The sequence below is a fragment of the Camelus ferus genome, chromosome 24 (assembly GCF_009834535.1).
Source record: "Camelus ferus isolate YT-003-E chromosome 24, BCGSAC_Cfer_1.0, whole genome shotgun sequence".
In the NCBI taxonomy this organism is placed as follows: domain Eukaryota; kingdom Metazoa; phylum Chordata; class Mammalia; order Artiodactyla; family Camelidae; genus Camelus; species Camelus ferus.
The window spans coordinates 17,499,338-17,526,180 of record NC_045719.1 but is presented as its reverse complement, the minus strand read 5'-3'; the positions used below and the strand labels follow the sequence as shown (position 1 = coordinate 17,526,180).

At 37.5% G+C, this 26,843-nt stretch overlaps 1 protein-coding gene and 1 long non-coding RNA gene across 2 annotated transcripts in view; one reads left to right on the top strand and one right to left on the bottom strand.

The window, feature by feature from the left end:
* The window catches only part of ELP2 (elongator acetyltransferase complex subunit 2), a 32,281-nt gene that overhangs the window by 2,783 nt on the left and 2,655 nt on the right, over positions 1-26,843 (bottom strand). The window contains exons 3-19 of the mRNA XM_006183405.2: positions 24,438-24,508; positions 20,881-21,025; positions 20,419-20,496; positions 19,014-19,078; positions 18,177-18,243; positions 17,500-17,640; positions 16,298-16,393; positions 15,121-15,221; positions 14,791-14,922; positions 12,062-12,211; positions 8,753-8,941; positions 6,588-6,657; positions 5,943-6,038; positions 5,753-5,810; positions 5,055-5,127; positions 2,312-2,504; positions 1,141-1,262 (exon numbers count right to left, since the gene is read on the bottom strand). Of these exons, the coding sequence (XP_006183467.1) occupies positions 1,141-1,262; positions 2,312-2,504; positions 5,055-5,127; positions 5,753-5,810; positions 5,943-6,038; positions 6,588-6,657; positions 8,753-8,941; positions 12,062-12,211; positions 14,791-14,922; positions 15,121-15,221; positions 16,298-16,393; positions 17,500-17,640; positions 18,177-18,243; positions 19,014-19,078; positions 20,419-20,496; positions 20,881-21,025; positions 24,438-24,508 (1,847 nt within the window). The remainder of the gene's footprint in view (positions 1-1,140; positions 1,263-2,311; positions 2,505-5,054; positions 5,128-5,752; positions 5,811-5,942; positions 6,039-6,587; positions 6,658-8,752; positions 8,942-12,061; positions 12,212-14,790; positions 14,923-15,120; positions 15,222-16,297; positions 16,394-17,499; positions 17,641-18,176; positions 18,244-19,013; positions 19,079-20,418; positions 20,497-20,880; positions 21,026-24,437; positions 24,509-26,843) is intronic.
* LOC116659562 lies at positions 93-26,815 on the top strand. The gene is made up of 3 exons (XR_004314926.1): positions 93-218; positions 13,112-13,115; positions 26,805-26,815. It is a non-coding gene; the product is annotated as an uncharacterized LOC116659562 (long non-coding RNA).

Here is a 26,843-nt window from a genome sequence, read left to right as displayed (position 1 = left end):
TCTTCTGCTACACCACCCACTGCTCAGGGAATCAGCTCAGCTGTCAGGAGGTCCTAACCTGGATGATACACCACATAAGAAATGAGGTTTTCCTGGTAGCTCATGCCTCAAAGCGGTGTGACTGATCACAGAGGGCAGTGAAACAGACAACAGCTGCAGAACGCAGGACCGAAGCAAGATTCCGAGCAGAAGGCTCTGCCCCCGTGAGCAGAAGTGCAGTTCTGAGACTGCGCGGTGAACGATGCTTTGTCTGCTTCAGCCTTGACCTATCTGAGAGCCACAGCTGGGCCATCTGCTACTGGATGTGACCCTGGAGGGCGGATGCGGTCCTGCTGGCTTAGCAGCTAGCAAAGAATAGGAGGACAAATGCCAGGGAAGAAACGACTAGGCAAATGACAGAAATGAAGAGCTGAGAGAAAGCATTTCAGAGGCTGACATTTCAATGTTTCACTGAGTGACAACATGCCCACATTAGTCCTCCACTTTGGTAATTTGTGCCCTGAGTACGACGGGGGAGGGCAGGAGAGGACAGGAAGCGCTCAGGAGCCTCAGCACTTCTAGTCTGTGGGAACTGCAGAAAAAGGAAAGGACGTTTTCAAGAGCAGGAAAACTGCGGAAAGACCAGAGGCCAGGCGAACATCTCCCAGAGAACCAGGGCCATGGTCAACAACCTACTGCTGACTAATTTCTTTTAATTTTTTTTCAAAGCTCAGGATACATACACATACATACCAGCGTCTACCGCTGAATGAAAAGGTAATATTCATTCATTATGGAAAGGATTTTAAATTCATAAAAGCATGAAAAACAGAAGTAGAAGCTATCTTTCCCTCCACCCACTCCTACTCTCCTAATTCCTTCATCCTGACCCATTTCATTGACTACTTTTCTCCTACTGGGGCCATCTGATGAAGGTCATGTGTCTGAAGGGTCTTCTTTCCTATCTGATATTTCAGAGACACATATTTATAGAATTGAACAAGAAAAGCCTTTTATGTATGCCCCTGAAAAACAGAGAAGGGAATACACAAGCTGATTTTTTAAAGTTGTATCAGAAAATAAAGATTGTGTTTTCTATCCAAACATATCTGTAATACTACTATTTCACGTTTGAAAAAATACTAAGTTAAAAAAAATTACCTTTTTGTCCCGACTTCCAGTGAAGAAATACCTGCCATCAGGACTCCAATCACAAGACCAAATGATTCTACTGTGCACAGCAGTGATTTTGTTGGTGAAGGCAAAGAGACTGAAAACTGGGTCTGAAAGAAACACGTATGCACTCCTCACAAAGCAGAGAAAGCTATTTACCTGGTAGAGAGCTATATTTAAGTGCCACGTACATACAGCATTAATTTAGTAATATATACACTGACTTTTGCAACAGACCAAGGCCAGGCAGCTGACCCCTCACCAGAACACTACAGGTATACAGTTATTTTTCTAGCAGGAAATGCTTTTATATTGACTAGTCACTCTCTAGTGACTGATGCCAAACATCTTCTAGACACTAATTAAAGGTTCAATTTATGCCTATGGAAGGAGCCTGAAGAAATTTAACCTTACTCAGGAAGTAGCCAAATTTGCATATTAACTATGCGAAAAAAAAGATTACTGCACCCTTAAATAATGTTAAAAAAAAACTTATATTATTTTCCTTTGTCAGATTTAAGTGTGAAGTAACTTCTAGCCCTCATATGGACTAAACCTAAAAGACATAACTGTGTATGGAGGGCAAATTAATATACCTATTAATCTACAATCCATAAAGATATAACAAATTAATGGATTTGTTATTAGTATCATTTTAACTTTTTAAAAAGTAAAGGTTGCATGTTAGGAAATCACCAGTTGCAAAAGAAATCAGTCTGTTCTAACATATACTGCTGAGTATGTGTCACAGTCCCTGGTAGTGTCTAAAATACAAAATACTAAAGGACCAGAAATATCGTAAGATCAAGCTGCATGCAGGTTATATCAATGGAAAATTAAGAACAGGATTAAACAACACAAAAGTACTTTAAACATTCGCTTTTACCCACTCAATTAAACTGGAGGAATAAGAACAGGCCACTGCTGCAACCACACAAAGCCTTTTTTCCTTTTCACCTTTTTTCAGTTTATGCCAGGCCCAGAGTAGAAGCTGGCTTCTTTAACTGAGATGCCTGAACACACACCATCCTCACAAGGAAGCTATCACAGAACTCTGGACGACTCACAACCACCAGTCTCTGCCCTTTTCCTTGTTATCACTAGGTAAAATGGACATAAATGCTTCACTAATAATCTTCCCAACCAGGCGCTGTTTTACCTAACTCAGGTGGAATTGTGTCCTGCCTTTTCCACAGGGACCAGGTCCGATCTCTGGAAACGGCTAGTAAGAACTTGTCGTCAGGAGAGAAGGCCATCTGCGTGACAGTCAGACTGTGGAAAACTAAACTCTGCACCTGCTTCCAAGATGTAGTGTTCCACAGAATGATGGCTGCATGCTCTTTCTTAGCTGCCTATAGGACAGAAGTGAAACAGTAAAGCAATTTAAGTAGAAATAAACTGAAAAAAAAAAAAAACAAAACCAAAAAACCATTTTTCAAAATAAAAATTGTTTCCATGGTATATTTTACACATGTGTAAAAAAAAACACAAATTCTGAGAAGGTACTATAAATACTCTAAAAAGGTGTACCTCTGAGAAGAGAAAGACTGGGATTACAAATGATGAACAATTAGAGACTAGCACTTTAAGCAGAATTTTTTAAATTGAATTATAATTAACACATGATATATTAGTTTCTGATGTACAGCACAGAGGTGGTTCAATATTCTTATACATTATGAAATAATCACCACTTATAGTCCAGTTACTATCCATCACCACACAAAGTTGTTACCACATTACTGACTATATTCTCCAGATGAACATTACTTTCCTGTGACTTATTTATTTTATAAGTAAAAGTTTGTACCTCTTAATGCCCCATCACCTACTTTGGTCATCACCCTCCCACCCCCAACAAACTCCTATTCTCTGTATCTATGAATCTGTTCCTGTTTTGTTTCATTTGTTCTGTTTTTTAGATTCCACATATAAGTGAAACTATATGGTATTTGTTTTTCTCTAACTTATTTCACTTACCCTCCTGGTCCAATGGCAAGATTTCATTCTTTATTTTTATGGCTGAGTAATATTCCATTGTATGTGTGTATATGTATAAAGAAATATATATAAAAAAAATGTTACAATGAGTGTGTATATGTCCACGAATGACTGAAAAATTGTGCTGAACACTGGAATTTGACACAACATTGTAAAATGATTATAAATCAATAAAAATGTTAAAAAAAAGAAATATATATTTATATATATACATATACACACACCACCCCTTTTTTATCCATTCCTCTACCAATGGGCACTTAGGTTGCTTCCATATCTTGGCCATTATAAATAATGCTACAATGAACATAGGGGTACATGTATCTTTATAAATTAGTGTTTTCATTTTCTTTGGATAAATACCAAAAAAACAGTATTGCCGGATCATAGGGTATAGTTCTATTTTTAATTTTTTGAGGAACCTCCATACCACTTTAATATTTTACAAGAAGAATATATTTGGGTATTAATTATGTAATTAGCGGTATAGAGGCTTTCACTTCTGGTCAATATTGAGTAAAAGGGACTGGGTTTACTTGCTTGTGTGAAAAAAAACTAAAAGACAAAATTCATGAAATAATGGCACTCCAAAATACTATGTGATGGTATGTTCATTATCTTGATTATGGTATGGACTTCACAGGTATAAACATATGTCAGAATTTATCAAACTGTTCACTTTCATGCAATTTATAGTACACTAATGACATCTAAAGAAAGCTGTTAAAAATGTTAGTTTAAAAGAGATGCACATACTTGCTACAAAGGAGCCAACTTGAAAAGGAGGAAATAATCAAGTACATGATTGGCAGCGCCCTAAGCTAAAACAAATTAGCTGCTCAGTGGAAGCACAGTTATTCCTGCTCTTAAGCCCTATTTTTCCTAAAGGCCCCTGTAATAACAGAAGGAAGTACTCCCAGGACCACCCTCAGAAATGGGACAACAAGCAAGGGGGTGGGGCAGAAGGAGCGTGACAGTATGTCTTGATGCCCCTCCTACAGTCCAGCAGCAAGAAGCGGCAGCAAAAGCAGAGACGAAAAACAAATAAACAAAAAAAAGGGTGCCCGTACAGGTGGGCAGCTCACATCATCATGCTTAAAACAAGTAAATCAATTTATTTCCTTACTTAAAACAAGTAAATAAACTTTGGGAAATTTAGAGGAATATGTGGGTCTCAGACACTTCAGATACGCCTCCACAGATTACAGATAAATACTGAATAGCAAGTTCAGGATCCTTCTCCCAGGCAGATGTGTGAGGCACAGTATTCAGCAGTGCCACGTGCTGGTGGCTCAGTGAGCTGGCCTCCACCCTGCCTCACCCTGGCAATGGCCAAGGGACTCTATTCACTTAGGTCAGTACCCAGAGTGTCCTTGAGAGATGGTCAGATGGAGGGCACCCTAGGCTTCACCTTCTCATTCCCCTGTGTCCCCAGAACTCTCATTACTAAAAGTTTGTATATCACATTTTTAGATCTCATTCTAAGATATGATTAAATAGTTTTTTTGGGGGTGGGGTGGGGATTAGGTTTATTTTTTATTTATTTGTTTGGTTTTTTGATGAAGGTACTGGGGATTGAACCCAGGACCTTGTGCATGCTAAGGCATGCACTCTACCACTGAGCTATACCCTTCCCTCAATTAAACAGTTTCTGAGTAGGGGCATAAATCAGCTCAAATCAAGTATTTAAGAACAAAATGTATAGCTGAAACAGATTGAAAATGCAACTACAAGCTGCTGAAGGGATAGAAGGGAAAAGAGACTGAGAAAGCAAGAGTCAGAAAAGGCAGGCACCTGGGACCTTTCGGGTTGAACTCTGTCCAAATCACTACTAAACTTGCAGGAGCCTGACGACTCAAACAACCTGTGACCAAGTAGAATAAAAAGGCAAAATTCCCTACCTTACAAGCTGAGGCAAGCAGAGTCTTTGAATTGCTACAAGCAACACAAAATATTTCATAACCATGTCCATATCTAAAATTTAAAAAGAGAAAAAGGATGACCCCTGTATCAGTAAATGTACCTATTCTCATGCTGCAAAATTTTTAAATGTGAAAATAACATCAATCTCTCTGGTTAACATACAGTGCTTTTAAGAAACATTTCGTTTTTGTCTAGGCAAATATTTCAGGAAAAAACAGAGGGACTGGAGAAAAATGTCAACTCCCTAAAAGTAATACAACTTATTCCAACAACTAGATTAAATACAAGTTTTCACCCCAAGCCAGACAGAACAATAAACAATAAACCATGGAAAGGTTTTGACAGGGAACCACTGCAGGAAAAAAAAAAACTGAGAGAATAACAAAACTTAAAAATGTTTTTTTTGAAGGAAAAAAAAAAATATATATATATATAGTGTTATGCCTCTCTATTTTAAAAATTAAGACCAATAAAAGCTAGTAAATATAATGCATAGCAATATAAAACAAAGTTTGATTCTCGCCCCTTATAAAGGCCACGAAAGGAACTCTAGAGCAGGTGGGAAAATGTAGGTAAGAGAAAGCAAAGGAGAAAATCAGGTTGGGGATGGAGGGCGGGGAGGGAATCACAAGTTAGGACAGAATCAGACCAAAGAGCTAAGTACAGTTTAACTTACAGTTTTTGAACTTCAGGCCACAAAGTATTTTGCAGAAGATGGTCCTCAGTGGGAGGTTCTACAATAAATTTACAACATTGCAATTTTCATGCAAGCAAACGAATTCTACAGCACTTATAGGTCAGCAGTGACAGATACCGCAATATGTACACAAATGATTCTAGTAAACCATCTTTGTGCCTTTTCTTACCAGTAAGTATAGAGGGTTGAAAGGCCACCTGGTGATACTCGAAACCAGTACTAGTTAACAGCTCCTCTTCATCAGAAGGCTGAGAAGCTATATCTCCTAGTTTAGAAGAAACACATCAACATCATGAATGTAGTCACCATCTTGACGTCTCCTACACATGTCCTAGTATTAATGCCACTAGCTGGAAAGTAGCGGCACTTCGAAGCAGTGCAATTCAAAGTAGTGCAATTCAGAGCTGCAGCCACGTGATTGCAAAGCCAAGGGTACTTCCACTACGCTGGTATTTCCCAAATGTGCTCCTTATCGAACTAGTCAATTCCATGGAGAGTCCTTCCTTTTCTTTTGAGCTCACATTTCCCAAACTTTTAAAACTATAGAACACATTTTTCAGGCTCCCCACATTAGCATCTATGGCTGTAAGTGCTCCATGAAATACACTGTACAAGCAGCACCTATTTCAGGGCCTGCCTGTGCACACAGAGTAGTTACCAGGAAGTATCTGATAGAGAAGAAAGATGCATGTATTGTGATATTAAAACAAACAAACAAAACCCTGTAATGAACATTAGGCACATGTTATACAAGTCTGTAACTAGGTTTTAAGTACCAGTATGAGTTCAATAATTTTGGAGACGAAAGCCTTACCCTGAAAGACAGCTTTATTTGATAATCCCAAAGCAGGGACAGTAGCTCCTTCTGGAAGATCACCATCTTGCTGGAATAAAAAGCATGATAGATACTTTACATGCCAAAGGTTACTCTTATCTCAGACACTATAAAAAATGCCATGCACATAAATGCTAAGAAGCAGTATAAAGACCATTTTGTGTAGACATCTGCCCGCACTTCCATTTCCTGAACCAAGAGATGCAATGTTGAGCAATCACCTCCAGCAGCCAGGCTCCAGCTGACTCCCAGCCCCCACCCAATCCACAGAGTTGGGCATCCTCCCATCCATGAGCTCATCAAACCCTGTCAGCTCAATGGGTTTCAAGGTTTGACAAAGGAAAGCACTGCTGGCTTCTAGCAAAGAGTGGGCTGAAAATGCAAGGCCTGGAGCTTTATTTCCCAGAGTCTCACAGGCACATCCCTGCTGATGCTCACGCAAACACAGATGTTTCCCAGGAAGGCACAGTCATAGTATTGTCATTAAATGTATTTACAATTCTGAATATCTTAAAACTTTGTAGCAGTGCCCTCTGAAGTGGCAATAATCTGCTTATATGCTACAATTTATATCAATGAATTTATTACATACGAAACTGTATGTTAATCATCAAAATTGGCACATGTCCATAAACTAAGAACATTTCTTATGATTTAAACTTTAATACAGAGGCTGAAACTCAACACAAACATGAGCAATAGGAATTTAAATCATCACCAAAGAATGGTTACCTGAGACATGAGAGACTGCGTGCTTTATTTCAGAAACCAAGAAAAACAAAACACTATGAAAATAATAAGAGGCATTCCTACATATCCCAACATTTAGTATGGGAACTTCTCAGTCTACAGGATTCCTGTATCTCAGGACACAGAACTAAACACGTATCTGGGACTAAGCCTCTTATGGAATCCTAAGACTACCTTTCAATCCCTAGAACTGTGAGATCCTCAAACCAACTACCCTTCCACCCCCATATGGTCAGCTCTGTAACCACAATCAGGACCTCCCTTTCGATCTCATTACTGTCCATTAGCATTAAAAACAGCATAGCAGAATCTTTCATCTTCTTCACATACTCAAGAAAGCCCCTGGCAGGAGGAGCTCCTGAGACACTCCAGGAAACTTAACTGGACATTTCTTCTAAAATGATTCTTTCTTCTCCAGATTTACCCCCACTGGTTCTAGCATCTCTGCCTTCAAAGTCTCTGGGCTCAAAGGTGTATACTGCTCCCATGTAACTCTTCGCCTTAAAGTGCTTCTCATCACCTTGTATAGGACTTTCATTGGTACCCCAGAGTCTAAACTACGCCTGCCTCCCGAAGTTCTCCATCATCTGACTTGCCCCCAGCCTCTCCATTTCCCTCTATATACTCTTCATTCGAACAGCTCTGGCTGCCCACTGCTCTCTCTCTCCTTCCTTCTGCCTATCAAAAGTGTACTTATCCTTTTCAAGCTCAGAAGCAAATCTGGGACCCAATTCTAAGCACAGCAAAGGACTGTACGACGTGCACGCCTGTGACACACAACACGTTTCCTACTTCCTTTCCCTTCCTTCAAAACTGCTTACTTTATAATTTTTAAAACCTATGCATTTTTATAAGTGTTCAAATCTTCTGTAGAAAGGGGGCAGAAACAAAAATCAATAAAAACTTACCCATTCAAAACTCAAATGAAGCCCCACTTTCTCGTTATTCCAGCAGAGTGACCACTTCCTTCTATGAAATGTACTTTAACCACCACAAGATTTAGCAATTAACTGGTGTCATCTTAACAGTTGCAGGTACACTAGTTCCATTGCCCCCACCCCAATCTACATCTAGATGGAAATCTCTGAAAACATGACCCACCTGTTATGTTTTGTTTTATTGTAGGTACTTGTTAGCACAGTGATGATACACAGTATTTGTGCCTTAATTTAACATTTTAATTCTTTATAGTGTCTTGGGCTTATTTGTTACAAAATTTCTAATTTTAGTATTTAAATTACTGCCTACCACAGCACACACACAAGTTTGTCAGGCCAATAACATGATTTGATTTCCTTTCTACCCATATACTCCATTTACAGCCTTAAGTAAAATTTTTTAAAATTTTAAATGAAGTGGCTAGATTTAGTTAAAGCATTTAGAGGAATACTCACATTACAAAGCACATGATTCAGTGACTGGCCCGTAATGGCACAAAAATTTTCCACAAAATTTCGAGGTGCAGAAAATACTCGAAGAACTTTTTCATCGGCTCCAGATACAAACTGAAACCTGTTGATCATTGCCAAACATTTCAGGTCATATCCATGTATCTGGGGCCTTGCAATTTCATGCCAAGTCACCTGGGTATCAAAATAGGATAAACAAAAATGATCATACATTTCAAAAACTGAAGTCTTTTCAACAAGCAAAATTTCAGATATAAAATCTTTCCATATGCCATAGAAATGTGACCATAAGGCAGATTCATCCATATTGTTGTGTTTATCAACAGTTCAATCTTTTTCACTCACAGCCACTGTGCCCCAACATCAAATTGAAATCTGGAGACAAAGTTTTGGAAGCAGAAAAGAACAGCTTTATTTCTTTGCCAGGCAAAGGGGGTCACAGCAAGCTAATGCTTCAAGACTGCAACCCTGATATGGGGAGGGGTAACAGGGAGTTTTTCAGGAAGAGTCCAAGAACAGAGCTTCTGATAAACACCTGTGAACATGCAGGGGCTGCACTTTCCTCCCTGACACAGCTCTGCGTTGGCGTCAAGAAAACCTGTTGTCAGAGCCTCCTGTTTCTGTGGCTATCAGACCATGACCTCCTCCTCCAACGGACCTTGGTCTGGTGTTTGTCTTCTGCACCAGGAGTTAATGAGTCACATCTCCGGACATTTCTATGCCTGGAACAATGGATGCTTAAGGGGGAGGGTGAGTGTTCTAAGGAAGAGGGCAACATGTGCAACTTAGTCAGGCTAGAACGTGCTTTACCATGAGGGAGCCATTTCTGGTCACTCTTATCTGGGTACTTCAGAGAGGAGCTACAGCAGAGAATATGGGGGAGGGCCTGTCCCGGGAAGGCCTGATAGGGCCCTGGTCCATTACAACAACTTGTTGATCCATTCATCTACTCATAGACATTTGGGTTGTTTCCAGTTTTGGTCTTTTACTGAAAAAAGTCATGAACTTTCGTTGTGTACAAGTCTTTGCATAAGTATATACTCCTATTTCTCTTGGGGAAATACTACCCATAGGTAGGAAAACTGGGTGATTTAGTAGATGTCTATTTAAAATGTCAATATACTGCCAAATTACTTCCCAAAGTGGCTGTACTTTTTACAATCCCACCTGCAGTGTTGTATGAGAGATCCAGCTGCCCATCACCTCATCAACACCTGTATGGTCAATCTTTCAACTTCAACCATCCTCATAGTGTGCAATGGTATCTCATTGTAGCTTTAATTTGCATTTCCCTAATGACTAATGGTGTTGAGAATCTTTTCTTGTTCTCATTATCTATCTCCATCCATATATCTATCTCCTTTGGAGAAGTATCTTTTGACCTTTCTTTTTACTGGGTTGTTTATTTTCTTATTATTGAATTGTGAAAATTGTTTATATACTCTAGATAAAAACCCTTTATCAGACATGTGCTTTGTAAATGCTTTCTCCTAGTTTGGGACTTGTCTTTTCATTTTCCTGAACAACGTCTTTCAAAGAGCAGAAAATTCACATTTTGGTCAAGTCTGATATATTGATTTTTTTTAATGGATCATGAATAAACAATAACTGAGTCACACTGGTAACAAATCACCAAGAGCCACAGAAAACCACTCCAAATCATTTGCCTCATTTTTTACTTGACTACAGTGTCGTCCCCAATGTTCTGGGCTCTATTAATTTTAATCTACCACGTGCTGCTGAAGCAGAAATGTCAGTTGCAAATTTCATTAGCTCTCATGGACTGACCCATAATCAGTTCCATGAATTTCTGTCAGAAACTGAAGTTGAGAATACTTTCTCTGTGGCACAATATAGTTCAATGTCTTACCAGTGGTAAAGTTTTACTGTGGTTTTTTAAAGCTCAGGGCCACGATTGAAAAGTTTCTTGAACAAAAACTGGCCTCAACCACTATTATGTAATGCTATATAATGTTAGACATTAGCTTTCACTGCAGATTTGATCGTGTTTCTTAATGAATTAAACCTAAAATTACAAGGTGTAAGAAAATTTTTTATGTGGAACTGAAGTAAACACATTTTGACAACTAAAATCTGAACTGCTCGAATTGTAAAGAATACAGGTATGCTTAAGCTTTTTTAAAAACTGAAACATAGTTGACATAATACATAGTATTATGCTAGTTTCAGGTGTACAACATAGTGATTTGACATTTAATATATTATGAAATGGTTACCAAGGTAAGTCTAGGAACCACCTGTCCCCATATAAAGTTATTACATTACTGACCATATTTCTTATGCTGTGTATCACACCCCGTGACTTACTTATAACTGCAAGCTTGTACCTCTTAATCCTTCACTTATTTCACCCAGCATCACACCTCTGGCAAACACCTGTTTGTTCTCTGTATCTGTAAGTCTGTTTTCATTTTGTTTTCTTTTTAGAGTCCAGATTTTAGAGAAGTCATATGGTCTTTGTCTTTTTCCGCCTGACTTATTTCACTTAGCACAACATCCTCTAGATCCATCCACAGTTATAAACAATATGACTCATTGTTTTAATGGCTGAGTAATACTCCATTGTGTATATACCACATCTTCTTTATCTATTCATCAATGGATACTTAGTTGCTTCCATATTTTGGCTATTATAAATATTGCTTCAATAAACACAGGGGTGAATATATCTTTTTGAAATGGTTTTTTGTTTGTTTGTTTTCTACAAGTACCCAGAAGTGAAATACTAGATTGTGGGGTAGTCCTATTTTTAATTTTTTGAGGAAACTTCATACCGTTTTCCATACTGGCTGCATCAATTTACAACCCTACCAACAGTGCACAAGGGCTCCTCTTCTCCACATCCTTGCCAACACTTGTTACTTGTTATCTATTTGATGCTAGGCATTCTGACAGGTATGAGGGAGTATCTCACTGTGGTTTTGACTTGCATTTCCCTGATGATCAGCTCAACAAAGATGCTGAGCATCTTTTCATGGGTCTGTTGGCCACCTGTATGTCTTCTTTGGAATGCTGAAGTTTTAAGAAAATACCAAACTGCTTTCCAGAGTGGCTATCCCACTTTGCATTCCCATCAGTAATGTATGAAAGTTCCAGTCAGCCTGCATCCTTACCACCCTCAGTAGTTTACACCTCAGCCATTGTAGTGGGTGTGTACTGGCAACTCATCAAGGCTTTAATCTGCATTTCCCTAATGGCTAACGATGCTGCCTCGCTTTCCACGTGCTCATGGATGTTTTTTAAAGTGGACAATCAAGTAGGAAGACATTTCACCTGTGACTGGTCTTTCCTCTTCCACGGAGCAAAAAGTCGAGTTGTCTGGTCAGTGCCAACAGTGATGATAAATTCTCCTTCTGGGTCCCACTTTAGGTCTTGGACACCATCAAAATGTCCTGAAATAACAATCTCTGGAGTCCACTCTTTCTGCAATGAAAGTGCTCATGACACATCAAAATAATCTAAGACCACTACTAAGAAGAAAGTCTAATAACGCTTTCAGCCCTCAGGTCTGATACAGGAAAAGACCGTAGCCCCTGAGCAAAGCGAGAAGCTAAGTAAACAAGATGGGATCTTAAAGTAGAGGATCTGTTTTCCAGTCAAGCATATTAGAACTTAAACATTCAAATATGCTGTGTCCTTTTAAAGCAGTAACCTTGGTAAAGTCCCCTCCTTTCATCACTTATGGATGCCTCCTAGAACCCAGATACTACTTAACCTCTCTGTGCCTCAATGAACTCTTCTGTAAAAGAGTTACCTAGCTCATTCAGTCATTATGAGAATTACATGAAGTTTTATTTGTACAATGCTGGCGCATACTAGTTACTACGTGAGTATTTGCTTGTTAAACTAAATAACAGAGTATTGTGTAACATGAGTCTGTAGATTCTGAGTGTGTGCCTAACACACTTTCTTTGTTAAGTAAAAAAAAGCTGCAGGGGTAGAGGACAGAGGTTAAATCAATGCTAGGTAGTCCACCTCCTGAGGGAGCCTGCACCAGCAACCATGGAAATAATGACAATGAAATATAGAAAATGTCATGTGCCTGGTCCACAAAACATCTTTTTGAACAACTCAAGTGGTGGTAAAACTTGATCTTTAGAGGAAAGTTAAATTTGTATAAATAGCTAAAAGGTCATTCAAAGCCAAGTCTGATGAATATGGTCAGTGATTAAGTTATATTATTTTCTAGTCAAAACCATGAATAGGCTAGAACAAAGAAATCTTGTTCATTTCCTCTGTGACGTAACAACTGATTCTAAAGTTAGCACTTAATGAGAGTTTCCAAAAAGTTCTGAACAAAGTGCAGCACTTCTGGACTATCAGCACGGTGCTAAAGAGCTTATTTGTCTTCATATGTTACCCCTGATCGTAACAAATTTCCACTCTGGTGTGGGATGCTGACAGTGGACATGGCTGAGCATGCGTAGGGGGCAGAGGTAAATGGGAATTCTCTTTACTTTCTGCTTAATTTTTCTGTGAACGTAAAATGTCTCTAAAATACAAAGTCTATAAAAAAAATCACCCTCTATACTTGGTAAATAGCTATTATTAATTTGAAGTCAAATTATAAGCAAAGGTACAGGGAAATTCTGCCCTCTGGTTTGAGCTCCTCCTTACTCATATAATGCTTTTTTCTATGAAGGTCTCAAAGATGAGCTGAAACACAGCTCAAAGAAGCTCTAAGTTAAGAACAAAATTAGATTTATCCTTAAAACTATCTATTTAAAAGTGTCGTAGCTAATGATTCCCTGGTTCATTTAAAAGTAGAAATAATCTTAAAGGTCAACTCCAAACGGAAGATACAAAGGAAAGAGTAAACCACTCCATGTATTGAGACTTCAAATTCTCCTACGTAAAACAACTATTCCAAAGCCCACAAACTGAAGGTTATGCAAACCCATGAATCTGCTCTTTATGTAAGTTCCACACACTAACTGATGGCACCCCTGAGGCTCTCCATGAATTTTCACTTTATAAAGAAGCTATTAAATGCACATTCAAAATCTGCTGCCTCATATTTTGCTCTATGTTCTTACTTCTTTCATTTATTTATTTAAAATATATAGCATCCAGGATGTGCCAGGCTTTGCTTTTCATACTATACAAATATTAATTCATTTTAGCATCATGAAAACCCTATGCGTAGGAGCTATTTATTACTGTCTACATTTTACAGATAAAGAACCTGAGACAAAGGTTAGGTAATGTCCTCAAAGACAGCTAGGAAGTACAAGATTCAGGCCCAGGTCGTCCAGCTCCCAGGCCGGTGCCCACAGCCACAATTCCTGCTACCTCACCTCCCTAAACCCAAAGCAGCAGACAGGAAGCAAATTAGAGAGTAAGATACGGAGTAGTGCTGAGAGGCAGCTGCATGATTAGAAGAAGATTACCTCTCTTTGAGACTAAAACCTCTAAGAAAGATCTAGAAGAGCCCAATATTGGGAGGACCATTTAGAATTACACATATCAAGAGCCCCTGAGAGCATCACTATAGTCAATCACAAAATAACAAGTACTTCTAATGCCTTTGGTTGGTCATTCATTCAATAATTATCAATGGAGTACCTAGTTGTTCAGCAGGAAAATATCAAATTTCGTGATTTTTTTTAAGAGAACAAAGAGGTTCTACATTTTAGGGAAAACTTGCATCAAAAAATGTATATAGCTTTACGGGAGAGCTTAAAATTTATACAGCTTAAACTTCACTTATGTAGAAAATTTAAAAAAAAAAGAAAGAAAGAAAATAAAGAAAATTTACCTATGTGCAAATTTCAGTATCTCAACAATGCTGAAAAATAAATACTTTTATTCTTAGAAAAGCATGAGTTTCTTACTTAGCATCACAAAATAACATCTACAGAAAGAAGTGAAGTGATCTGAACTTAAATGCCTCTATGATGTTCCTGCAGAGGGTTATAAGTAATACAACACTTTTACCTAGGTTTTCTTTAGGATTCACCCTATTTGACTAGAAATGCTTTACTTAAAAACACTTTTCTTACTGGGTTAGTGGAATTCTGTTTCCAAAGGTGCAGTGCTCCGTGGAAAGCATGAGCGATGATCATGGAGCCATCCTCACTGAACTGGCAATCGTAAAATCCCAGAGTATTGCCGCCGACTTCTCCTACTCGAACCTATTCAACCACAGACAGAAAACAATTCATAACCATAGAGTCCACATGTCTCACGATAGAAACCACTGATGACAGAGATTATGTTCTCACTTTTTTAACATATACAAAGAGCACGTATTTGCAGCTCTCGGAACACAGATTTGGGATTTACTGTTTCATAAACTCAAATTTCTGTTCCTTATATATTCACATTTTTACCTGTTCTAGCCAAACTCCTGACTCTTCATCTGGAGCCCAGAGAATCATGGTTTTATCCATTGAGGCAGACAATAACCTCATTGGCTGTTGTAAAACACCATCTAAAGAAAAAAAAAAACTAACGTCTTTAGGTGACTGACAAATATCTTGTTTGCAGATGACCAGAAAAACACAACATGGATACTGCAAGAACGTTCACTACTACGCTGCACCAGCAAAACGCTGGAAACACAAAAATCTACTGTTAGACCAGATAAACCAATTGTAATATTTAGACAATGGAATATATACTGTAATAAAAATAAATAAATTAGAGTTACATGAATCCAAAGCATGTTAAGCTAAAAAGGCAAGTTGTAAGAAAGAATGCATACTGATAAAGTTTTAAGAGCTGTTAGACAATATTGTTTATGGCTACACAAATTTGCAGCAAAAGTATAAAAATATGCATGGGAATGATATGAGCTCAACTCAGCCTCAAGGGAAGGATGGAGGGGAAAGGGTTCAGGAAAAAACACACAGGGATCCTCTATCTGTAATATCTAATTTACCTTTTTTTAAACTGCAGAAAATATGGCATAATATGACAAGAGCTGGATGGTGCTTACTTGAGCAGTAATTACTGCTATTCTCTATTCCTGTCCCAGGGAAGGGACGGGACGAGGGCAGAATATGAAGCTGCTGCCGTGCTCAGCCCTACACCCCAGCACCAGCTTGGACACGCACACCATCGTCACTCCACAAACGGAGGTTACGGGCAAAAGAAAGAGAGGGAGAAAGGCCTCTACTTTGCCATAAATGACGTATCTCAGTATTACCACCTCTGTAGTTCCAAGGTTGAGCATTCCAGTGAAGCTGGCTTGAAAGTCAATTTCTCTTAAATTCCGTAAGGACTAGGTAAGAATTTTAAAGAAAAAAAGATGAAAAGGGGTATGGCAGTTTTGGCATCATGGCAGGAGTCATACTGTTCCCTCTTAGAAACACAACTTTCAATGGCCCTGAATGTCTAACGGAACAGGGCTGCAGTATTATACTTTACCAACTTGAAAATGTCTAATATTTGAGATTTCTAATTACACTCAAAAAGTATCCTTCTACTTCATCTGGTCAGCTTTTTAAAATTTTGTTAAGGGAGATTTAACTGAAATGTGGGCGATGAGTATGTTTTTCTTCTTACCTTTGTAAAATGAAGGCTGCCAATGAACTGCATTTACCCAGTTTTCGTGACCAGCCAGCACGGTCTCCAGAGTAACCGCAAATGTTATTTTAATACCTGTAACAAGAACAATGAAGCATTCTCTCCCCAAAGCTCTTCTAAAAAGAACATTTTCATAACCATCTCAGTTGTACAATTACATCCAAAAAAACAGAATCAGAATAGACCATGATTTAGATTCAACAAAACACACGCATTCTAAATTTCATTAACTTTATACATTGTTCAAAACCACAGGTGAAAAACAGTCCTAAAGATACATAAATTTTTCTTGACATTTTCCCTACCGAGCCATAAATAAAAACTAAGGAATTTGTTCTACTTTTAAATTTTCAGGGACAGCTACTCTTACATTGCAATTAAAAAATACAAACAGACATGCCAGTCTGCTTTCTATCCTCACTCTTTAAGTGTAACAGTCTAAAATATTAAATAAAAAAAAAAAACCCTAAGATAAATGCAGAGTTAAAGGAAGTCAAATCAATATTGTGAACTTTCAAACAAAATAATTAATGAAACTATCACAAAAAACTTCATACTTGGAAACAGCTACTCACAATATGCTGGTTATAGTATTTCCTGGTCCTCCCCAAAAATCTGTCACCAAATCTGAGCTCTAATGGGGCTTTATAATCAAGAATAGTAATAACAGAGAAGAATATTCCTCAATGAACAATGTTTACTGAGGACTAACTTTGTCATTTAGATACATATCTGAAAATTTCTCCTTCAAATGCAACATTCCAACAGGATGTACCATGGAGGGGTACTGAATGACATCCACTACTACTCAAACACAAGGATTTAGCTGTCTCTTAAGAATATCCTCCAACAAAGGTATGAACAATTTACATTATTCCTTTAAGTCGTCCTATGCTAAAACTGCAAATTTAGTAATATTTTACAAACTGATTTATTGAAAAAACATTAAACATTATTTTCAGCAATTTAAAAAAATCTCACTTATTTTTAGAAGAAAAATAAGTTTCATATATGAAAAATGGCTCATTCTCACATAAAAATGAAAAAGGAAAAACACATAGTATCAGGGATTCAACACTTTTGAAAAACCTAAGCTTCACAAACATACACGTGTAGTGAAACAGATAAGTAAGCCGGGAAACCTAAGTATTGTTACATCAAATATTTTCATTATTACTCACTTTCATTTTCTATAGTAAAAGTATTTTCTTTCAGTCTTATATTATCATCTTCCTGAGTTTCCAAAGATGTTGATTTTATATTCAGCCTCCATATTCGTATCAGGCAATCTTGTGAACAGCTTGCTAGGAAAAGATCTCTACCTAATTAGAAAACAAATTTTATTATTTTTAAAACATTGTATTCTTAACTTTTAAGTATAAGAGTCTCTCTTTTATAATATACACATATCTAGATTTCCTGAAAAAATAAGATTTTGCTTCCTTATCCTTCATTCATTTGGCCTATATTCATTTTCAGTATACACACAATGCTAATAAGTGATTATAATATATGCTATGCATATACAATCTACTAATTTGTCAAGAACGTTTGCATATGTAATAGTCAGCTAGTGCCCTCTTTTAAACATCAACAAGTTTCATACGCTACCACCCCAAATAATAGGTGATAAAAGGGATAAGTATCCTCTTTTCTAAGTGGGACAATAGAAAAATGATATATACAAAAAGTTTTAAATTAAAACATAGGAGGCTGAAATTGACACAACATTGTAAATGACTATACTCCAATAAAAATATACATATACCAAAAAAAAAAAAAAAAAAAAGAGGCTGCTTCCTTGGAAGTTACACATACTTGTCCCATTATGTGTACTTTAGCAAAATTTCATACTGACCAAAGGCTGCCCATTCGACGCCTCTTATCCAATCCTCATGTCCAGAGAGAACCAGTACTTTCTGAAACTAGTCAGACAACAAAAATCATAGGAGTTGGTATAAGAATTTAACATTTTCACGTATATCAGTGACTTCATTTGGTCTCAGCCAGTTCTACTGCATCTTTTTTCTTTTTTAACTGAGAACACATCTGATTAGACATTAGAGCTCTCATTTGGGGATAAAAAATTTCATAATCATCTAAATCACTTAACTGAGCAATCTTGAGTACATAACATCTGTAGACCTCAAATACTGTTAAATGTTCACAACATGCTGTGGGTACAATACAGAAAAAAGTTGGGTGGTTGAACATTCACAATCACTTTTAACTGTCTGATAAAATGCAAAGAAATAAGTATCTCTATTATTAATTAAATAAGCCTAAAGTTAACCAACCCTCTTTCTGAAACGTCCCTCTAGTTTAACCACCCAAAGAACAGGTAAAGCTCAGAAGGACAAGTAACCACCTCTGGAGAGTATTTCACCGTAGGTATGCTATTGTTCATCTAAAACTTTTAAGAAAAAACACTACTATAGCGTCTCTCTTCTTGCCTTCCCCACCTAATGAACTGTTTCCTCCAACAACTCCGAACCTAGTGGCCAAAGCAGCAGCTATCTGGTGTTCAAACAAAGATTCAAAAACCATTTAGGAGAGGGCTGTCAAAAAAGATCCTCTTGTTGGATTATTTTAGACTAGAACATTCCTAAAATTCTATAATCTGGAAATAGTCTGTATTAAGATATGTAATTAGGCAGAACATAATTCTAGCCTCTTAATAAACATCATTAATTACCTGATCGTTTTGTTGAACAAATAAGTGAATTTTGCAGTCATCATCGCCACAGGCTAATACTGGCACTGGGGGAGGAGAAAAGAGGCTTCACTGTAGGCATTCCATCACATGCTATGACTGTCACCTACGCTGGATTCTAAGCTCCAGGTAAAGAGTCCTGACTTCTACTCCCCACACTACTGAACAACTAAATTCAAAGTGCTCGATAAATGTCTTTAGGAATAAAATTAATATTCTAAAATGTTCCATTAAATGGTTACTGGGCAAAGTATGACTATTAATTAACTGAGAATCCGTTCCTCTATTCTGTGTCATTTACGGTAGAAGGAGCAGTAAAAAGAGAGTCTCAGGAGTGAGCTAGGAGTATTTAACAACAGCAGCCAGAAGATGAAGAGGAAACGTTGTTAGTCCAAGTGAGTAACAAAATTTCCAGGAGAGTTTACTATCATGGCTACTGCACAAAGATTTAAAGGTATGTTTGTTACTCTGAGGACTTTACATTTTGAGAATCTGATAGTAAAACAAAATCTATGAAATAATTAAAGAACAAAATAAAAAAGCATATAATTAACTACATGGTTAAAAAGCTATGAAAGGTGTGACTATAAAATTAGCTTTCTTTTAATCAACTAAGGGAAAAAAGCCAAAAAGCTCCAGTCACTTGGCCTCAATGTAGGTGCAAAAAATTTAAATTTTATGTAATATAACTAGAATGCGTGCAGTTTCTCATCCTGAGGAGCATTTGCACAATGTGGAGGCATCACGTGAGACCATGGAATCACAGCTCCTTCTGCAGGTGGCAAAAGAGCCTGGAGGCTTCCGATCCAGCCTCTCCCCACCAGGTCTGTCCTCCAGGTAACTGAAGAGGCATAAGACTGACTGGCACTGGCCAGCAGCTTTGGAGGATAATCAAAGATGGGTACAGACAGGTTTCATAGCAAAAGGCAAATTGTTTCTGTCTGGGAGATTTGAAGTGGTCTTAGGCAAACTGTCATTACGCAGGATGGGCAAGGGGCTGTTGCCTGGAGATAAATGCTCCCATGGTCCATCCTCAGTACTTTTTCAGCTTATCCCAGAACTTCAACTTTCACACAGCTACATAATTTTCCCAAATTAGATCTATACACATTGACAATATATTTGATAAACAGCAGTATCAATCTTAAGAACACATTAAGTCACTTAAATTTTTAACAGCTACTAAAGTTCCTAATTAGCCCCCCCAACCTTATGTTTTATCTGCACATCATTTGAACACTGAGAAATCACTATGTTATGTATATCTCAACTTATTTCCTGAAAACATTTAGATACAAAATTGAGATCCATTATGTTCTTAGGTTCTGACTGTATGGAGTTATGAAAATATATTGCTCTTTGAATATACACTTAGTAGGATACTCACCATCAGTATTAGGCAAAAAAGAAAAGCAGAGAGCCAGAGTGAATCCATTTCCAAAGTTCAAGGTCTGAAGGCATGTTACTAAGAAATAATAAAACACACCGTGAACAACTAACTCTGAGCTTATTCACGTAGAGCTGCCTCACCCAAGCATCATCAGAGCCCTGGACGTCAGCACTGAGATGAGAGAAGTCAGCCCTGAGCTCCCAGTGACCACATGAATCTAAATGGCCAATTTTTAACAAGAGTACAGAGAACAAAGACTTACAATGAAAAAGCTCTGAAGGAATTTATATCATCAAACAGTTTTGGTAAAGTGTAAAAGAAACAAACATGTAGATTAGAATTCTAACTTTTTAAAAACTGCTTGAAAGACTGAAAAAATCACATGTATGCTCTTCTAAGCTGTCATTCATTTGGTATTTACTATTTCATTCGTTGGGATTATAACGCCTCTAAACCTACCTTCAGAACCCTGTTTACACCAGACTCGAACAGTGGAGTCGGCAGCTGCGGACACTAGCAGTGTGTGCAACGCCCTCCTCTGGTAAGCAGCATGCACTGCATAAACGGGTCCTTCGTGGCCTTGAAGATGGACTGCTTTTAAAAGCTGAATCACACAAAATGACAAAAACATGATAATAGAAAAGGAATGATCACTTTTACCTTCATTTAACCAGCATCAGAGGATTAAAGGTACTGTTAAAATGCCTGACCCGGAAATAAGTTCTCTCAGCTGAGAAGAACGTAAACTTGTGAGAAGCTGGCCTCATAGTATGAACACACACAATGTGCACACCCTGTGACACAGCAATCTCACATCTGAGAATCTACTCGGAGAGCAGCACTAGTGTAGCGCATGATAAAAGACAAATGCAGAAGGATATTCACCACACACTCTTTAGAAAAACTGCCATCAATCTAAAAAGTATGAATAGGAAACTGATTAAAAAACTGTAGACATATATTCTAAGCCAAGAAAAAGGATAATGTAGATAAATGCACGTTTATTATCACGGAAAGACATCCACAACATGGACATTCTTGAAGAATACAGGCCAGCTTTGTGGATTGCTGCTCCTCTCAGGTTAGTCTGTTTCTTCATGAACAGATTCAGGGTATACATTTTGACAACATCCCTACATACATGCATCACATCAGGAGCAACACAATGTCAGTTTGTTCTACTTCTAGTGAAATTAGCCTTGATATCTTAGTAAAGGTAGTGTCTGCCATGGTTTTTTTCACTATGAAGTTAATTTTTTTTTTTTGGTGGTGGTAATACGTGAGATTATACTTTGGGACTGAGTAAATATTCTATTCTCCACTAAACTTTAACCAAGTATCTTTAGAATCCACTCACACTTGCCTGAATCAGAGCTACAAAAATGGAAAGATGGCAGAAACTGGGAAATCCCATCTGTTTATCAAGTCTTCCTGCTTGCCATGCAAGATTATTCCCTGTGACATCATTTTTGCTATTTGGGGTCTATTTTTTGAGATCCAAATGTGTGAGAGTTTACCACTTCCTTTGAGAGGTATCTTCTGTAAATTGCTGCCTGCTGAAATAGAGGTGTCGCTTAAATGTCTCCACAGTTGTTTTCCCAATTACTTAAAGCAGAACTCTGCCACTCAAGAAGGTAATTAACAGCTATGTATAAGGGACTAACTTCCTGTTATCATTAACCTTTGGCGTCTCTGAAAAAAATACTTTTTAGAATTCAAGTATAATAAAATCATTTTCATCTAAAATTATACACACATAACTAGAGAGTTGGAATAATGTTCATTAGAATGTTAGCTTGACACTTTGTATCTTTTTCCTTCTTTCTGTATTCAAACTTTAATGAGTCTGTATCATTACCCCTAAAAAATTAAATCTATGAAAAAAACTCACATCTTTAAGCAAGGTTGTATTTCAACCATCAGAGAATCTCAAAAGCTGAAACGAAACAAATCTCTCCAGTTCACAGGCTTTTTAGAAAACAACGTCCACCATTCAAAGACTCAAATCTCTCATTATACTGGCTTAGAATTATTTCCTTTTATCAGAAGTCAAGATGTAGTGAGCACTGGTGTGCATGGAAGGAAACTAAGCCTCTAAGGTTATAGTGTGTGGCCCCTTCCCCCAAATCCTCTGATGTCTTTCATCCTCCTCTTCTCCTCCTCCCCATTTGGCCTCACATTCTCCTTTCTGGTCCGGCACTAAGTTTGCCGTCTGCCATCAGATACTCAGCCTGCAATCCTCTCTACTGACAGAAGCTTGGGGCAGCAGGGAGGAAAGAGTCTTGAAAGTCTCAACAAGATCACAAATCACTCTCCGGATTCCTCTGCCAAAATAAGTCCAAACAGGAGCTGGTTTGCTCCATTCCCTTTTGGAGCTCTCATTAAGTCTAGGTGACTCAAAAATCCCCACCTCCACGCCTGCCCCCTCTCTCTGGGACAAGCTTTGGTGTCTGCCAGTAACTCGAATGACATGTCTACAACTGAATTCCACATCCTCCCTGCTACTTGCCTATTTTGCATTGGAGCAGCATCCTCCTCCCAGGGCCCTGAGACAGAACCCCACTGTTTTTGATTTCTCACTCCTCTACCCACCAGCTCTCACTCCTCTACCCACCAGCTCCCCACTCCTTTGAAAACAATCTAGTCAATGCCAACATCATTCTTCCTTCAAAAATACATCCCATAGCCCTTCCTTCTTATTTTTTCCTATCCTAATTTGGCACACTCCTGTCAGATTAATCTTCTTTTGATATTCACAGCCCACTGCTTAGAAATCCTCAGTGACTTCTGAATGTCTGCTAATAAAGAACAAACCTTGAAGCTAGTATTCAAATGTCATGATTTTCTCCTACTCTATACTATTCTATGTAAGAAGAGTAAAACTTCTCTAGCATTACTGCTTATAACGCATTACCTAGAAACACTTCCAAAACTGTGTTCCTCAAAGTTGCAAAGGATGCCAAGAGATTTAAAGGGGAAAAAAAAAATCAGACATGAAGTAAGTTTGGAAAATACTAGTTCAGCAAAGATAAGCAGGTTTGTCCATAGTGGGACTTTTCAAAGCCTTCACTATGCTCACATGCACTGTGGTCTCTAAGAGATGTATATGATATGCAATGTTTCCCAAATTTGATTGGCCACAGACTCCTTTTTCACAGAACTGAGAGATGAATAATTCTCTGAACAAGCTCTGGAAAGCCCTGCACTAAAGACATCTTAGGCTTTGATTAAAACTGGATACTCCTAAGCAAGTGGTCTCCTTTCCTACCTGAGCTTTGATTCATGCATTTTTCCTACCCGGAATCTTCCCTCTTTTAATTCCTCCTAAGGAAAATCATCTCACACTATAAGACCCACCTTAAAGGCTGCCTCTTAAATGTCCACCGAACTTGCACAGCCGTGTGCATGTGGTACAGCAAGTGGAAACACCCACCCATGGAGCCACCTTTGTACTTTAGTAATTCTAGTGCATTTTGTCTTCAAATCTATGTACATGATTCATGAACAGGATTCGGCTTCATCCACATCTTTCGCATGGCAGATGCTCAAATACCCAATGCACTAATTTTACATCATTAATCTTTGCTTTCGACTAGAAACAACCATTAGATTGTCCATCCATAGAGGTCCATACACACCCCTGTACTGCATATTATAACATCACTTAGAATTATGTAAGTCTATATCCACATGGCAACTGCTGTCCTATGCACACAACAATGTTAGTTTTTGCTATCAATGAAAACAAACAGCCCACATTAAGAGCAGTTTGAAAATTATTCTAAATGATGGGAAATTCACAGAAATGACTGACAGCATATGAATATGGGAAGCAGGTACCAGAGGGAAGGGTACAGGACCTGCGAAGTATGAAGATGCAGGATCTGAATTACTGATAAACAAGAATGAGGAAACTTCATAAAGGAAGAATATGGTAGAAATTAGGGCAAAAAAAAAAAAGGGAAATAAAAGTAAATATAAGTCATTTCTTATGATCATAAACATTGTCTACCCACCTGATTATTCTCTGTTTCCCAGTGAATCACTTTATTATCAGATCCTCCAGAAACTAACTCAGTAGAAGGAGCTGAAAAAAAATTATCTCAGTAAACATTTTTATTTTCTTCCCAGCTATTTTGAAAAATTTCAAAGCTATAGAAAAGATAAAACTCATACCGTTACGTAGATTCACCAACTGTTAAGATTTCATCATATCAGCTTAATATCTTGCTCTATGTATACACACCCCCTTTTTTATTTTTGACAAACCATTTAAAAATAAGTTGGAGACATGATTTCCGATTCACAAATATTTTATCATACTTTCCCCAAGAGTTGGAACATTCTCCTGTATTACCATAATACAATTATTGGATGGATTCAAGAATTTAAACATTGATGTAGTGTTGTTATATAATACATAAGCGATATTAAAATTTCCCCAGATTGTCCCAGTAATATGTTTTATAACTTTTTTAAGCTCAGAATCTAAGGACCACACTTTGCACATTTGGTTGTCACATCTTTTCCGTCTCCTTTAATCTTGAATAGTTTCCCAGTCCCTTCTTTTTTTTGTGTGACAATGAGAGTCCAGGCCAGTTGTTTTGCAGAATGTTCCTCAATTTGGGTAGGTCTGGTTGTTTCCTCGTAAGATTCAGGCTAAACACTTTTGGCAGAAATAACATATAGGAGACATTACAGTCAGCTGCTCCTACCAAGTACAGCACGTATTTTTGAGATCTGATATATATTTCAGAATAGCTCTTTCAAACATTTACAACTTCCTGTTGATGCCAGAAGAAAAGGATTAAGAACCAAAACAGGGAAAATCATATAACCAATAACTTAGGTTTGGATTTTCCATTTATTTGTTTCTTCTGGCCTAAGGCAAAGCAGCTGGGGGATTGCCTAAAGAACATTAGATTTGTACTCGGAAGTCGCAGATTTATGTCCTAACCCTGCTGCCAGCCAGCTGTGATCTTGGGTTTTAATTTCTTCATATGTCATAGAAATTAAGTCACTTACCTAACCACATAATTGACAATTACTCTTAAGGTGCATGAAGGTAACGTGTTAAGAATCAGACATTTTAAAAATATGAAATGGTATTATTTAAATTTTATATCAGTGATACATGTCCTAGAAAGAATACCTGAATTACCTGACAGGAGAGTCCAATTCTGAGAAAATCAATCATAATGGTTAGAGATTACAGTGATACACAAGCAATTCATTTTATGTAACCTTACTTTTAATGGGAAGATAAAATATACAAGCCCAAATTAATATTTTATAACCAATCCCTATATTGAGATCCATGTAGTCTTTGATGACATTTCATGGCAATTAATATAATTGCAATTGTTTTAATACCTGCACTGACAGCTATTCTTTATACTATTTAATGGTTTTTACTGACCTAATGTCATTCTTGCACTACTAGCTGAAATAAGTAGATTAAAACTTTTTTTTAATGTCACAGATAAAATCATAGTAAATGGTACGAATTTCACAGAATTCAGGAAATTCTGCGTTTGTGCCTGGCCCAGAATGCTCTCCATACATATTTGTGGAATAAAAAAATAAAATTAATGCAGAGTGCATAAGAATACTATAGTAGGTATATTTAAGACATTTGGGAAAATTCCATTGGATTTTAGAAGCCCACCTAAAAGAGATGTTAATTAAAAATTCTAGAGCCACAGAATCTCAGAAACAGAAGAGACCTGGAGACAATCTAGTCTAGCAATTCTCCAATTTTTTAATATCAGAACTCTTTTACAATCTTAAATTTTTTTTAAAAACCCCAGAGACCTTTTGTTTACATAGGCTATATGTACCAAGATTAACCACATTAGAAATTAAAACTGAGAAATTTGAAAAATACTTATTAGTTTACTTAAAAACAATAAACCCCATTACATGTTAACATAAATAACACTTTTATGGGGGGAGGGGAGAACCCTGTATTTTCCAAAACAAAAAATTAGTAAGAAAGGCACTGTTTCTTATTTCTGCAAATCTCTTTAACAGACATACTAGAATTTAGCTGGATTTTCCTATCTGCTTCTGTGTTAAATCTGTTGCAATATCACAAGTCATGTAGTCACCAGAAAATGGCACTATATACTTGTGACAGAATGATTATAAAAACTAGGAATACCTTCTTAGTATTATTCTGAAAATAATTTTGACCTCACAGGTGTCATGAATCTTAGGGTCCCCTGATTCAGCCCAAGCCTTTACTTTTCTAAATGTTACTAAGATGCAAACTGGGGTCAAAACAGATGTAATGTCCCGCCTTAAAAAAAAAAAACAAACAAAAAAACTATAGCTTGTCTGTGGCAAAAACAGACCTACAAGCCAAATCTTCTGAATCCTAGCCTGAACTCCAACACAGCCCCTGCTTACATGCTTTTGAT